We start from the raw sequence: 13155 nt of genomic DNA on the forward strand, positions 1-13155 counted from the left end.
TATGTGGATAAATGATGAAGGAACAGGACTGCCAATGCAATCTTCCTGACACAGGTCTAAAGAATAGTCTTTTTGAGGACTTACCTATCATCTTACAGAAACATCTATCTGCAAAGGGTGTCCCTGAATACATGTCAGGGAGACTCAAGGCCTTGACTTCAGAGTAAGGTATGCAGGACTAGGGAGGAGGCCAGAGATTACAAGAGTATCTCAACCCTATAGGACTGTCCCTCCAAACCTTTATGACACATCGAGAAAAGATATTGCCCAACTCTAAGCCTGACTTCCAGAAAATTGCACAAGGTAAATGAAGTCAGGGAGGGGCAATGGGACTGTTGGGTGGATTATACTGCTTCCTTCCTGCCAGTCAGGCTTTTAAAGTACTGGAATATAAAAGGACCTAAGAATGTGAAGAAGACAGAGCAAGCTGGTGAACTGGGAGCTGCTGTCATGGACCAGAAGTTGCTCTGGCGGGGTGAGTGGGGACCTAATAGATTTCATCAGGCAGAGAATTTGGGATGGGGTAGAAATCAGGTGGAGAAGAGAGAGGATGCTCTCTGGAAAGATTCAGAAATGAATATCATGTTCTGTTTCTGGAGTGACTAGTGGAATAAGAAACAAAAACGTCATTTCAGTTCATCTAGTCCAGCCCCTTCATCTTTATAGATTAATAAAATGAAGCCCAGGGAGGTGGACTCTCTCCTGTTGTTCTTGGGGATAAAATGGAAAGATGTGGACTTCACTTTAGTCATTAAGTGGATTCAGAACCTGTTCAAAGGCTTGGCCCAAAGAGTCGTCATTAATGCTGTAATGTTGCAACTAAAATATACTCCATGTGTATGTCCTTGGCCATGTGCTGATGAATATCAGGAACTTGAATAAGGATATAGAAGTCATGCTTATTAAATATGCACCTTGGATGGGGGGCCACATAATACAGGTTGTGAAAGAAGACTGATAATGAGGAATAGGACAAAGAGAACACAGAAAACCTTTGGTCTTAGTTTCCTCATCTTTAAAATGAGAGAATTGGCAAAAGTCCCATCCATTCCTAACATCCTATGGTTCTGTCCTGAGACTTAAGGAAAAAGATGCTGTGCTTTGAGTCTCTGCACTCCTCTCTTCTATCTTCATTGATATTAAAGACTGGGAAGGCTGTTGAATGGAGTAAAGGAAATGAAAGGAAATGAAAGCCAGCTTGGCAGAGGTAGTACCACCTACCACTCCTTGTCTTCTACTCTCTTTCCCCTCACAATTTCTAATTTTGTAGCTATCTCACCCCCACCAAGGGGCCTAGTACTTCTATGGCCTTGAAAGCATCCACCCCAAGATCAATGGCAAAGCATAAGCTAGGGAGACAGCCTTTCTGGGAATGACCTCTGCCTTCCCCCTTATATCTCCTTGAGCTACTACTATATCATCTTTCTTCTCTGTTTTGCTTCTAAATTTCTTGAGATTCGTGTATGCATTCAATAAACTCTCACTCTTTCCTCATCTCTGCATAATCTAATTTACATTGCCACTGCTCTAGAAAAAACCCACTCTCTCAAAGATCACCAGTGATGTCCTAATTCTTAACCCTAATGGTCATCTTGCTTCAGCTTTTTTAAATTTTCGGTGGCCATTGACCATTCTCTTATCAAGCTAGTCTCTTCTTCCTCAGCTGTAGAGACACCACACCCTCCTTATTTATCTCTTATCCCTCTAATCTCACCTCTATGTCCCTTGTCCTCTTTTCTTTCCTATATGGTAGATGCTTTCCTAGAGTTTGTTTCTAGTTTCTCTATACTCTCTGCCCTTCCCCGCAGTTTCAGATACAACCTCTATGATGCGATGTAACAGGTATTTACTTAATAAATGTTTTTTTCCTCATTTTGCATAAAATACTTGGGCTATTCCAGCAAAGGGAAAGGAAACCAGACATTTCCCTGTGAGTGGGAGGGTTCCCATGGCTGGCTCCTTTCCCAGCCTTTCCCAGCATAGGAGAGATGAATGGTATCCATTGTCCAGACAATAAGTGATATTGGTTCCCTCTTCCCACTCTTCTCCTAGTCGCAGAACTCAAGGAAGAAGCCCACTTTCCCAGAAATTAGAAAGAAAAATTTGTTACTTCCCTCTCCATGGCCTGCTTCCTTGTGCCATGTGCCAAGGGGTATCTTAGGCTAGACAATTCCTTCTCCCTCTCCACAACCAATCTGAACTCACTTGCAGAAGAGGAACTTCTGGATTCTGGAAGAGACAATATGAGGTATTTTTGCCTCTGCTGGTCTATCAATCTTCAGGAAAAAGGAAGCAAGTAGAGATGATTTCATAATCCAGCTCCAAGCAGGAGATGCTCCATTTGACCCTAGTGGGAAACTCACCCTTGGCTAGGACCTAATGAATGTTCCCAAGGCTTCGATGGCCAAAGATATTTGGGGACCTACAATCTGGTTATCCTTGCTGGAGTCAGACCTCCGAAGCACTGAGGCTGACTGAAGCCCAGTGTGCTAGGAACTATTGTCATAGCAGAGGGTCATCCCCTAGAAGGCAAGTTCATTTCTGGACTTATAAACAATCTTGTTTTGGTCTTTGTTTCTACAGGTTTGGTGGCCTTGATGCTACTTCAAGGTGGTGAGTAGTGATTCTGTTACATTCTAGCTATAATTATTATCACATCTCCCCTTTTTTGACCTCTTGGGGCTCTCTCTACTTTTTTCTTTTTTTCTATGTTTTCCCTCGTGCACTTCACTCAGTGTATCTGTATTTCTTAATTCGCGTCTATTTTTCTATTTGTTATTTTAAGCATTCTTGGAGCACAGGCACTGTGTGATGCATTGAGGTCTAGCTGTGTCCCTCTTTCTTTGTTTTGGTAAGCTTCTCTGTCTCCAGCTCTGCCATTATCCTGAGAAAGGAAGTCTGTTTGATGTAGCAGAGGCGAGACTCACTCCCAGGTCTTCCTGACTTTGAAGCTTGCTTTCTAGTCACTGTGGAACACTTATTCTCAACAATATGATGTAGCTGTAAAATATCTAATGGGATGTTAGACTGAATGAACACAGTGTCCAGGATTAAGGTTGTTATAATCCTGCTATAACCTTCCTGTTGTTTAGTTGTTTTTAGTTATATCTGATTCTTTGTAATCTCTTTTGGGGGGTTTTCTTGGCAAAGATACTGGAGTGGTTTGCCATGTCCTTTTACAGCTCTTTTTATAGATGAGGAAACTGAGGCACACAGGGTTAAGTGATTTGCACAGGGTCACATAGCTGAGGCTAGATTTGAATTCAGGTCTTCTTGATTCCAGGCCTGGCACTCTATCCACTGTGTCACTTAGCTGCCTCAGTCTTCCATGATCAGATCAAATCTGGAGTTTTGTGCTCCCTTGGTGCCACATTACTGGGGAAAGGAATAATTTAGACAAGATGGAGCCTCTTCAGAGAAGGGTGACGGATAATGTTGTGGGAGGGACTAGAAATCATGCCAATGGGGATATTTAGCCTTGAAAAGTGAAAACAAATGGGGCTGTGATAGCTGTCTTCAATTACTTGAAGGTCTAGCCATTAGAAGAAATTTTGCACCTGCTCTGCTTGGACCCAAAGGGCAAAACTAGAAACAAGGTGGGAGAAGGGAAGAGTGAAAGGAAGGCAAATTTTGGCTTAATGTTAACAAATACTTCCTAACAATAGGAGTTGTCCAAGAATGAACTGAGCTGACTTGGGAGGGAGGGAGTTGGTCATTACCGAAGTTCTCCCACCAGAGGCTGATTTATCACTTGAACAGGCTGTTATAGAGGAGATTCCTATTAAGGTATAGGTTGGACCAAATGACCTCTTGAGGTTCCTTTTAACTTGGAGATTTTGTCATTTGTCTAAGGAGGAATATGGCAGCTGACTATTTCCCATGATTGGTTCCATGGACCTTTTCCTTTCTTCTTTTCAGGCTCTGCCTACAAATTGGTTTGCTATTTCACCAACTGGGCTCAGTACAGAGCTGGGCTGGGATATTTTATTCCTGATACCATTGATCCAAACCTGTGTACCCACCTTATCTACTCCTTTGCGCAAATCAACAACAATAAGATCACTCCTCAGGAGTGGAACGATGCCACCCTGTATCACACCTTCAATGATCTCAAGAAGAGGTCAGTAGAATGAGGATGAGCATGAATGGCGTGGGCATGGGTATCTGAAGCCACTGGAATTGGTATTCCCATCTTGGGTTAATCTAGATCCTACCCTATTTGTCTGATACACCCAAACTCTGAGGAAGATGGGAAAGCCCTGATGTTGGGATCCCCATGTCATCCAGGGTTGAAGGTGGGGTACAGAAAGGAAAAGAAGAGAAGGGAGTGCATCTCTCTCATTCCTCTTGAATGGCCTGGTTACTAGAAAGTAGGACAAACCTCAGGCAAAATTGTGTAGTATATGAAATTGTCTCTACCTTCTGCTACTTTTCCTTTCCTCTTCCCCCTCAAATACCGTGTGAGTGCCCTTATACTGCCCCTAGATGCTCAAGACATCCCATAATTCTAGTTCTAGCCAAGGCTGCCCATTCAGCACTTCATATGCCTTCCCCCTATCTTTTCTCCATGAAAATCTGCTTATCCTTTGTCTCATGTAACAAATAAAAGATGAAATGACTGAGGAAATAAAAGTTTGATCTTCTGAGCGTATTGATTTACTAAGCATTTCATGCCAATTGCCTAACAAATTGAGATCTAACCCCTTCTTTAATTTAAGACTGGGCTCTGAAATACAGGGAGAAATAGGCTTAAAAACCCACAACCTTCTGTCTTACAATTGATATTAAGTATTGGTTCCAAGGCAGAAGAGCAGTAAGGGCAAGGCAACTGGGGTTAAGTGACTTGCTCAGGGTCATACAGTTAAAAAGTGTCTGAGGTCTGATTTGGACCCAGGACCTCCCATCTTTAGGCCTGGCTTTCAATCCATGAGTTACCTCACTGCTTCAGACTTTTATTTTTAAAAAACCAATCAATTAAGATCAATTAACTAAAAGGAAGTAAATAATGTAACATTATGTAATCTGACTTCTAATTGGAGGAAAGATTAGGGACTTTCCAAGTTGGGAGGAGGATAGTGAACAGGTTTAATTCCCTGAATTCAGAAAAAGAAGTGTCACACTCCTTCCCAAGTATCCATAAACAATGAAAAGAACATGGAAACAATAACTGATTGATCAGTATGGAGCCAATTATCAGCTAAGACATATGGGTTGCTTAGGATGTACAATTATGAGAAAACTCCCTACATCAGTCTTAGGACCTGACTGAGTTTCTGGTCAACGTACCCTAGGTTCTTGGTTAAGGGTGTGTAAACAGCAGGTAGGAAGTGATCCAATCTCCCAGCCATGCAGGGAATGCAATACAATAATTTTTATTCCAGATCCCACAGTTGAAAAACATTTTCTCACAGGACAGAATTTGGATCAATCCCATAATTGAATAGAAAGGAACTAACCTAGCTCTAGAACTGAGTCACAAGAAGGAGTCAGTATGGTTCAATCAGTTCCCCAAATTAACCACTTCTTGTCCTAATCCCCTCAATTTTTTCATAATTCTCTCACACTCATTACCTCAGAACCATAGTTGGGTGTCTAATTCCTGCTAATAAGACAATGAATGATGTTGAGCTCATGTTTCTCTTCCTAAGCCATCATGAGACGAGAGATTACTGAAAAGACATGGCTAGTCTTGGAGAAATTTGTATCTCAAATGGATGTTATAGTTGTGAACTGAAGATAAATTAGTCTCAGCTCAGTATATCTGGCACACACCATCTCAGCAAGGAGTAACTTTAAATTCTAAAACTAAGCAAAGAGTTATTTGGTTGTTCAAAATGCAGAAAGATCTAATGGACCCTCTTTTAGGATTAGAAAACTGCATGTTAATGAGAATCTTCTAGAAATGCAATACCTGAATCCAAAGAAGTGTTTTTAAGGGCAGAGATTTGGAACACTAAGGCAAGATGGTTATGAATTTATTCTTGGTGCCTATCATTTAAATCCAATTTATGTGCAAGTCAAAACATCCCTGTGATATCATTCATAAATCCTCTTTAACAATGAAGGATCAACAACAACAACCAAAGAAAATTCATGGGGTATTTTATTTCCCATTATTTAAAACCATGGAACCATGGAATGCTAGAGTTAGAAGGAATTTTAGAGATAATTAGTCTAAATCCTTATTTTATAACATAGGAAACTGAGGCAAGGAGAGAGAATGTTATTTGTCCAGAGCAACCTAGCTAGTAGTAGCTTGTAGGGCCGGTCCTAATGTCTCAGCTCCTTTCAGGTCTGATCCTTTCCATCCCTCCTATTGCCATACCCCCCATCACTTTGTTTTCCTTTGTTTTTCTACTGCTTCCTCTCTTGCCTCATCAAGGAAGCCTTATATCTGAACAAGACCATGAATACGTTCTGATCAGATGGCAGGTTGGGCTCTAGTTCAGTCATATTCTATGTTTAACTGGAACCCTGGGAAGAGAGAAGCCCTTAATGAATTAAACTTATCTTTCCATTGCAGAAATCCCAACCTGAAAACTCTCCTGTCCATTGGAGGTTCTAAATTTGGTTCCAAAGGGTAAGCACATAAGCTTTATCATTTACTTCTATAAATACATTTTATTTAATCTTACTATGTGTCAAGCATTGTGCTAAGCTCTAGGGATACAAAGAAAAAGCAAAGACAATGCTTGCCCTCAGGGAAATTACATTCTAATAGATTGGACATGTTTATTCCCATGGCCAGGGCACTTCCTATGTGCTATCCCCAGCACTTACCTTCTCCTGAGAAATTATGCATTGATCATGTTCTCCATTTTCTAAACTGAGTAATTGAGGCCAGAAGGAGTAGCCAATGATATGTTTAGTCATCATTTGCCCAGGAAAAGTTTATTGAAGGACCTGTTTGTGGAGAGCACTGAAGGATGACACAAATGCCAGGGGAAGACACAAATTTTAGAAATGAAACAGACCCTGCCTTCATGGAGTTTACAGTTGAGTTGGAGGATATAACACATAGATTATAATATACACTAATACATAGCAAGTTCATTAGAGAATTAGAATTGCTATATTCAGTGTAAGTAGAAAGATGATTACTGATGGGGGAGTAATAGGAAAGGCTCCATGAAGGAAATGGGATTGGAGAAAGGAATTCAACTGACAAAGAGGGAGAAGAAAGCTATTCGAGGCATAGAGATCAGTGTGAACAAAGGTACAGAATCTGAGCCCTTAGAAGTTTGGGAGGCCAAGGGTAGTTCATTCTGATTAGAGCTTTTAAGTGTCCAGGCAGAGAGATTAATACAAGCTAAAGTTAGAAAGGAAGGAAGGTGCTAAATTGTGGAATTCCTTGAATTCTTGCCTACGAAATTTAAACATTATTTTGTAAGCAATAGGTAGTCAATAGAGTTTGTTTTTTAAATCCATACTTTTTGTCTTAAATCAATACTAAGTATATTGATTATAAGGCAGAAAAGGATGGTAGTAAGGACTAGACAATTGGGCTTAGATGACCTCAGAATAATACAGGTAGGTAGTGTCTGAGGCCACATTTGAACCCAGGACCTCCTGTCTCCAAGCCAGGTGTTCTTTCCATTGAGTCACCAAGCTGCCCCATCAATAGAGATTTTTGAGCAGAATGAGATGACATAAGAAAGATTATTCTGATAGGGCCATGAAGAATGGATGATGGGATGGGAGGACTGTTCTTCAGGCAGTAATACTTGTTAGAAGGATGATTGCAAAAGTCCTGACTGAGCTGTAGTAATGAATATAAAGTAGAGAAGAGACAGTGGGATTAGAGAAGAAGGGAGAGATGTGATAAAAATAACATTTAGTTGTTGTTCAGTTGTGTCTGACTCTTCATTGACCCCATTTGGGACTTCCTTGACAAAGATATTGCAATAGTTTGCCATTTCCTACTCCAACTGGCTTTATAGATGAGGCAATTTAGGCAAATAGGGTTAAGTGACTTGCCCAGGGTCACACAGCAGTAAATATTTAAGACCAGATTTGAACTCACCGAGATGAGTCTTCCTGACTCCAAGTGCAGCACTCTATCCACTAAGCCACTAGCAGCAAATACATGTAAAATCCTCTGTAAACTTGTAAGTGTTGCATCAATACCAGCTATTATCAAAGGATGAGGGTGGATGCACTTCAAAGGAGAATAAATGAGTGGATCGAAAAGTACTTACTAAGTACTTCAGGCAGAAAATAAAAAGTAAATCTGAACCTGCCCTCAAGGAGCTTACCTTTTTATTGGAAGAGATCATACATTGAGAGAAGTGGTGTCCAGGGAAACCTGTTTTGATCCACACTCTAGGAAATGAGAGGGATACTGACTACAATAGACAGTTTCTTGACATACTTTTTCTATGGTGGTATTGATTTGATTATAGTTCTTATAACTATATAACTATAGTCCTTATTACTCTTACAGAGTAAGAGGTAAAAGAGTTGTAGAATGCAGAAAATGCAGTCATTCTAAATCTTCATTCTAACAAGTGAAGATGGTGGTCTCTGGGTCCATGAAATCTGACCTGAGTATTTTTGCTCTGCTCATGCATGGTTTCTGGAGATCCTGTTTAGATGATAGGAATGAGGCTACCATTGTGAACTTCCATTGGCTCTTGGGTAACATGCTTAGCAGGATAGCTAAGTGGATAGGATGCCAGGCCTGGAGTAAAGAAGACTCATCTTCCTGAGTTCAAATCTGGTCTCAGACAATTACTAACTGGGTGACCTTAGACAAGTTACCTAACCCTGTTTGCCTCAGTTTCCTTATCTGTAAAATGAACTGGAGAAGGAGATGTCAAACCACACCAATGTGTCTGCCAAGAAAATCCTAAATGGGGTCATGAAGAGTTGGACACAGCTAGAAGACAATGAACAAGTTATGCTTTTGACCTTTCCAAAAGACATCAGAATTATTTCTACCAGGTTCCATCCCATGGTGGATTCTTCAGAATCAAGATCAACTTTTGTCAACTCTGTGATCCCATTCCTGAGAAATGCTGGCTTCGATGGGCTGGATATAGACTGGATCTACCCGGAGTTGAATGAAAAACCTTTTTTTGCTTCTCTGATTCACGTATGGTCAAATCTCAAGGAGTGGTTGCTTTATTCCTCCATATTGGGTATAGAATCCAACACTGATACATAGAGAGCAGGAGCCCTGATCCTCAACTGCTGGGATCTCTCAGTCTATTGGAGAAAACCCAGTCCCTTCCCTCAGAGAACTCTCTTTCTGTCTGAAGGAGCAGATTGGGTCCTCTCTTTGGATCTGTCCCAGTACAATAGGAGGATAGTTTGAGTCCTCAAGTCCTGAGTCCTAAGGAGAGGGATGTTATGAATCATATGGAGTTGAATGAGAAGTAGTCCTCTTAATCCTTTCCTAGGCACCAGAAGGTAGACCTTTTTCTAATCTTTGAGGGACCCCAAGAGGATAGGGATGGGTTGCCCATATGCCTGGCCCTTGGGGGATTGTCCTTTCCTAACTAATAAGATTCCCAAGTTTCCAGGGCTTTCTCAGGAAAGGAGAGTAATTGCTTTGTGTCATTACCCAAGCCCCAAGCTAGAATCTTGTTCTCTAACTCTGAAACTTAGGAATCTTTCTTCTTATGTCCTATAGGAGTTAGCTGTTGCCTTTCAGGAAGAGGCCAAAAAATCTAGAAAAGAGAAGCTTCTCCTGACTGCAGGAGTGGCCGCAGGAAGACAAAAAATTGATAACAGTTATTCGATCAAGGAACTGGCGAGGTGAGGATTAGTGGGATCATCTGATCTATTCCTTTGCCTTTAACGCAGTTTGGACAAATGACCTGCTGGGTATGGCATGTGAAGAAGAGGAGGATGTTTCCTGTTTTCAAAGATTTCTCCTGAAGGTTTCTTTAATTAACTGGCCAGACTCCAAACTCCTCACATTTGGGAAGTTTGGCCTTCTTTCAAACCACAATCCTTCATGCTATTATACCTTAAGTTTAATATTCATGGTCTCTTATAGTTTCTTGTGGGTTCTCAGAAAAACTTCACTTCTTTTGGTCTCTGAATTCTCTAGTGATGTGGATTTCATCAATCTCCTGACCTTTGACTTCCATGGATCCTGGGACAATCCCCTGGTTACTGGCCACAACAGCCCTTTGAGGAAAGGAAGCCAAGACCAAAGGAACAGCGCTTACTATAATGTGGTAGGATGGAGGACCTGAGAAGGATTACCAAAGGAGAGAGGCTTTTTAAAAAACTTAGACTTTATTAATCATTCATCATTTGATACATTTTGGGAGATCTAGTACAGAAATACAATTTATAAATATGTCATTTATATGTGAATAGAAAAGTTCAGTCTTCTTGGTTTCCAGAATCTGGGTTCAAATTCTGGCTCTGATTTTTACTCTGTATGCTTATTTCTATATCTGAAATCTGCTTCTTTTTTTCCTTTTTTTTTTTATACCCTTACCTTCTACCTTAGAATCAATACTAAGTATTGGTTCCAAGGCAGAAGAATGGTAAGGGCTAGGCAATGGGGGTTAAGTGACTTGCCCAGGGTCACACAGCTAGGAAGTGTCTGAGGCCAGATTTGAAGCTAGGATCTCTTGCCTCTAGGCCTGGCTCTCAATCCACTGAGCTGCCCCGCTGAAATCAACTTCTGAAAAAGATGGCTGACCTGGATCATTTCTAAGTGCCTTTCATAGCTCTGAGTCTTATGATTCAAAGTGTTTTCTACCCTAGGGGACTCCTTGTCCCAGGTACCTCTCCTCCCAACTCCCCTCTCATCATGTCAATTTGTATAATTCATCCAACAAAAATTTCATGTGCATTCACCATGCGTGGAAGTACTTGGAATAAGGAGAATAAGTTCCATCTCGGTTCCTTTCTGGCCTCCACCGGAATCCAAAAAGAAAAAAAAAACAAATAAACAAACCCAAACCAGCCTCTCTTTTACTCTTACCTGTGCAAGTGAATGACTTTTTGAGACCAGAGAATAACAAGTCCCCCTCCATCCCTGTCCCCAAGACAAATGCCAGGAGTAGCCAATAAAGAGGTTGGATGAAATCAGTAGCCTTGATAACAAGACCTACATGTCTGGTTGGCCAATTTCCTTTTAAATTCACTTCCTTCTTTTAGAGTCAGGGAATCCATATAAAGACCAATTAGCAATTTATTGCCAGGGATCAAAGCATACCCTACCCCCTCCCCAAATAAAATCAAGTCTCTCCATCTCCCAAGATGGAGAAGCTGAGGTTTAGAGCAGGGAGGTCAAAAGTGTTAGATCTCAGTGAGCTGGGGGTGGAGGCAGAGACAAGGCTTAGTTCTTCTGTTCCTCTTGGATCTCTGTTCACTTGTCATTTGCCTTCCCTCCTCAGGAATATGCGGTGAACTATTGGAAGAATCAGGGCATGCCAGGGAAGAAGATTGTCATGGGCATCCCTATGTATGGCCGCTCCTTCACCCTCTCTACGCCTGTATCTAACACAGGTGTGGGGGTCCCTGCCAAGAGTGCTGGAACTCCTGGCCAATTTACTGCAGAGGAAGGCTTCTTAGCCTATTATGAGGTACCTAAGAATATTCACCTGCCCTAAACTTCCTGCTACATGACAGTCAGGTGGGATGCTCAGCCCAGAGTAGACAGGGGAAATAAGTCCCCAGGAGGCCAGTCCCCTTAGTCAAAGGGCTCCCAAGCTCAGGCCATTGCTAGTCTATGCTGGGCCATGGATGGGGATAGGGGGAGGGGTCCCTTGCTACCTTTCAATCTTCTCAAGAATATATGCCAAAAAGTGCAAATAACTCTGAAAGCCAATGGATCAATAATTCAACAAACACGGAGAACCTACCAAAGGTAAGGCATAATAGGGACCACAAAAATGAGTAAGACAATCCCTTGCCCTTTTTGGTCTGATGGTATAGCTGGGAAGACAGAACATGACTAATTCTGTCCAGAACCAGAGGGCAAATCTAGGAATAGTGAGTAGAAGCTGTAGAATCAGATTTCAGTGGCTACAAGAGAAAACAACTGTTAGAGCCCATCCAAAAAGAGAATGGACTCTTGGAAGGAATCTTCCCTCACACACATCTTAAATGCATAAGATAAAATATATCAGATTACTAAGGAAACCAGTAATCAAAATATTTTTTAAACCCTTAACTTCTATGTATTGGCTCCTAGGTGGAAGAGTGGTAAGGGTGGGCAATGGGGGTCAAGTGACTTGCCCAGGGTCACACAGCTGGGAAGTGTCTGAGGCTGGATTTGAACTTAGGACCTCCCGTCTCTAGGCCTGACTCTCAATCCACTGAGCTACCCAGTGGCCCCCCAATGATCAAAATATTAAAATGAAACAAAACAAATCCATAGACTTCCCCTGAAATCTATCCAGGGTCTGTCTATAAATTCCAGGCTAAGCATCTCTACACTAAAAGAATCTAGGGCTAACTGCTTTCTCTATTCCTCTCCCCTGCTTCCTCCCTTATTCTCTTAGGTCTGCCAGTTCCTACAAGGTGCCACTATCACAAAGATCCCAGAACAGCAAGTTCCCTATGCAGTGAAGGGCAACCAGTGGGTTGGCTTTGATAATGTAGAGAGTGTGGAGACCAAGGTAAGTGTGACCAAGGTGACAAGGAAAGAACTCTGGCCAAACTTAGGACACAAAGAAAGGAGGCATAGAAGCCCCCAGGGTGGCTCTAGCATGAAGTTCTAATGGTTCTTTAGAGTAAGATAAAGAGTGAGGCAAAAAAGGCCCATGAAGATCAGAGCCATAGGAGGCTGAAAGGGAGGAAGGTGGAGAAGAAATGAAGGAAGAGAAGATCAGAGCAAGAGAGGAAGAAAATAGGAAAAGAAAGGGAGAAAGGAAGGAAGGAGAGAAAAAGGAAGAAAAAAGCAAAAAAGTGAAGGAAGGAAGAAAGGAAGGAGGAAAGGAAAGGGAAGGAACCAAAGAAGGAAGGAAGAGAGGAAAGAAGAAAATGAGTAAAGAAAAAAGCAAGAAAGGAAAGGAGAAAGCAAAGAATGAAGAAAGAGAGGAAAACATAAAGGAAACAAAGAAGAATGGAACTAAGGAAGGAAGAAGAAAAAGAAAGAAAGAAAGGAAGAAAGAAAGGAAGGAAGGAAGAAAGAAAGAAAGAAAGAAAGAAAGAAAGAAAGAAAGAAAGAAAGAAAGAAAGAAA

At 41.5% G+C, this 13155-nt stretch overlaps 1 protein-coding gene across 1 annotated transcript in view; it reads left to right on the forward strand.

The window, feature by feature from the left end:
- The first annotated feature begins 450 nt into the window (after nt 1-450).
- CHI3L2 (chitinase 3 like 2) overlaps nt 451-13155 on the forward strand; it is a 13789-nt gene continuing 1084 nt past the window's right edge. Inside the window, exons 1-9 of the mRNA XM_044675516.1 lie at nt 451-475; nt 2584-2613; nt 3919-4120; nt 6524-6580; nt 8944-9094; nt 9635-9759; nt 10058-10187; nt 11364-11552; nt 12474-12590. Coding sequence (XP_044531451.1) covers nt 451-475; nt 2584-2613; nt 3919-4120; nt 6524-6580; nt 8944-9094; nt 9635-9759; nt 10058-10187; nt 11364-11552; nt 12474-12590 — 1026 coding nt within the window. The remainder of the gene's footprint in view (nt 476-2583; nt 2614-3918; nt 4121-6523; nt 6581-8943; nt 9095-9634; nt 9760-10057; nt 10188-11363; nt 11553-12473; nt 12591-13155) is intronic.

The sequence above is a fragment of the Gracilinanus agilis genome, chromosome 4 (genome assembly GCF_016433145.1).
Source record: "Gracilinanus agilis isolate LMUSP501 chromosome 4, AgileGrace, whole genome shotgun sequence".
In the NCBI taxonomy this organism is placed as follows: domain Eukaryota; kingdom Metazoa; phylum Chordata; class Mammalia; order Didelphimorphia; family Didelphidae; genus Gracilinanus; species Gracilinanus agilis.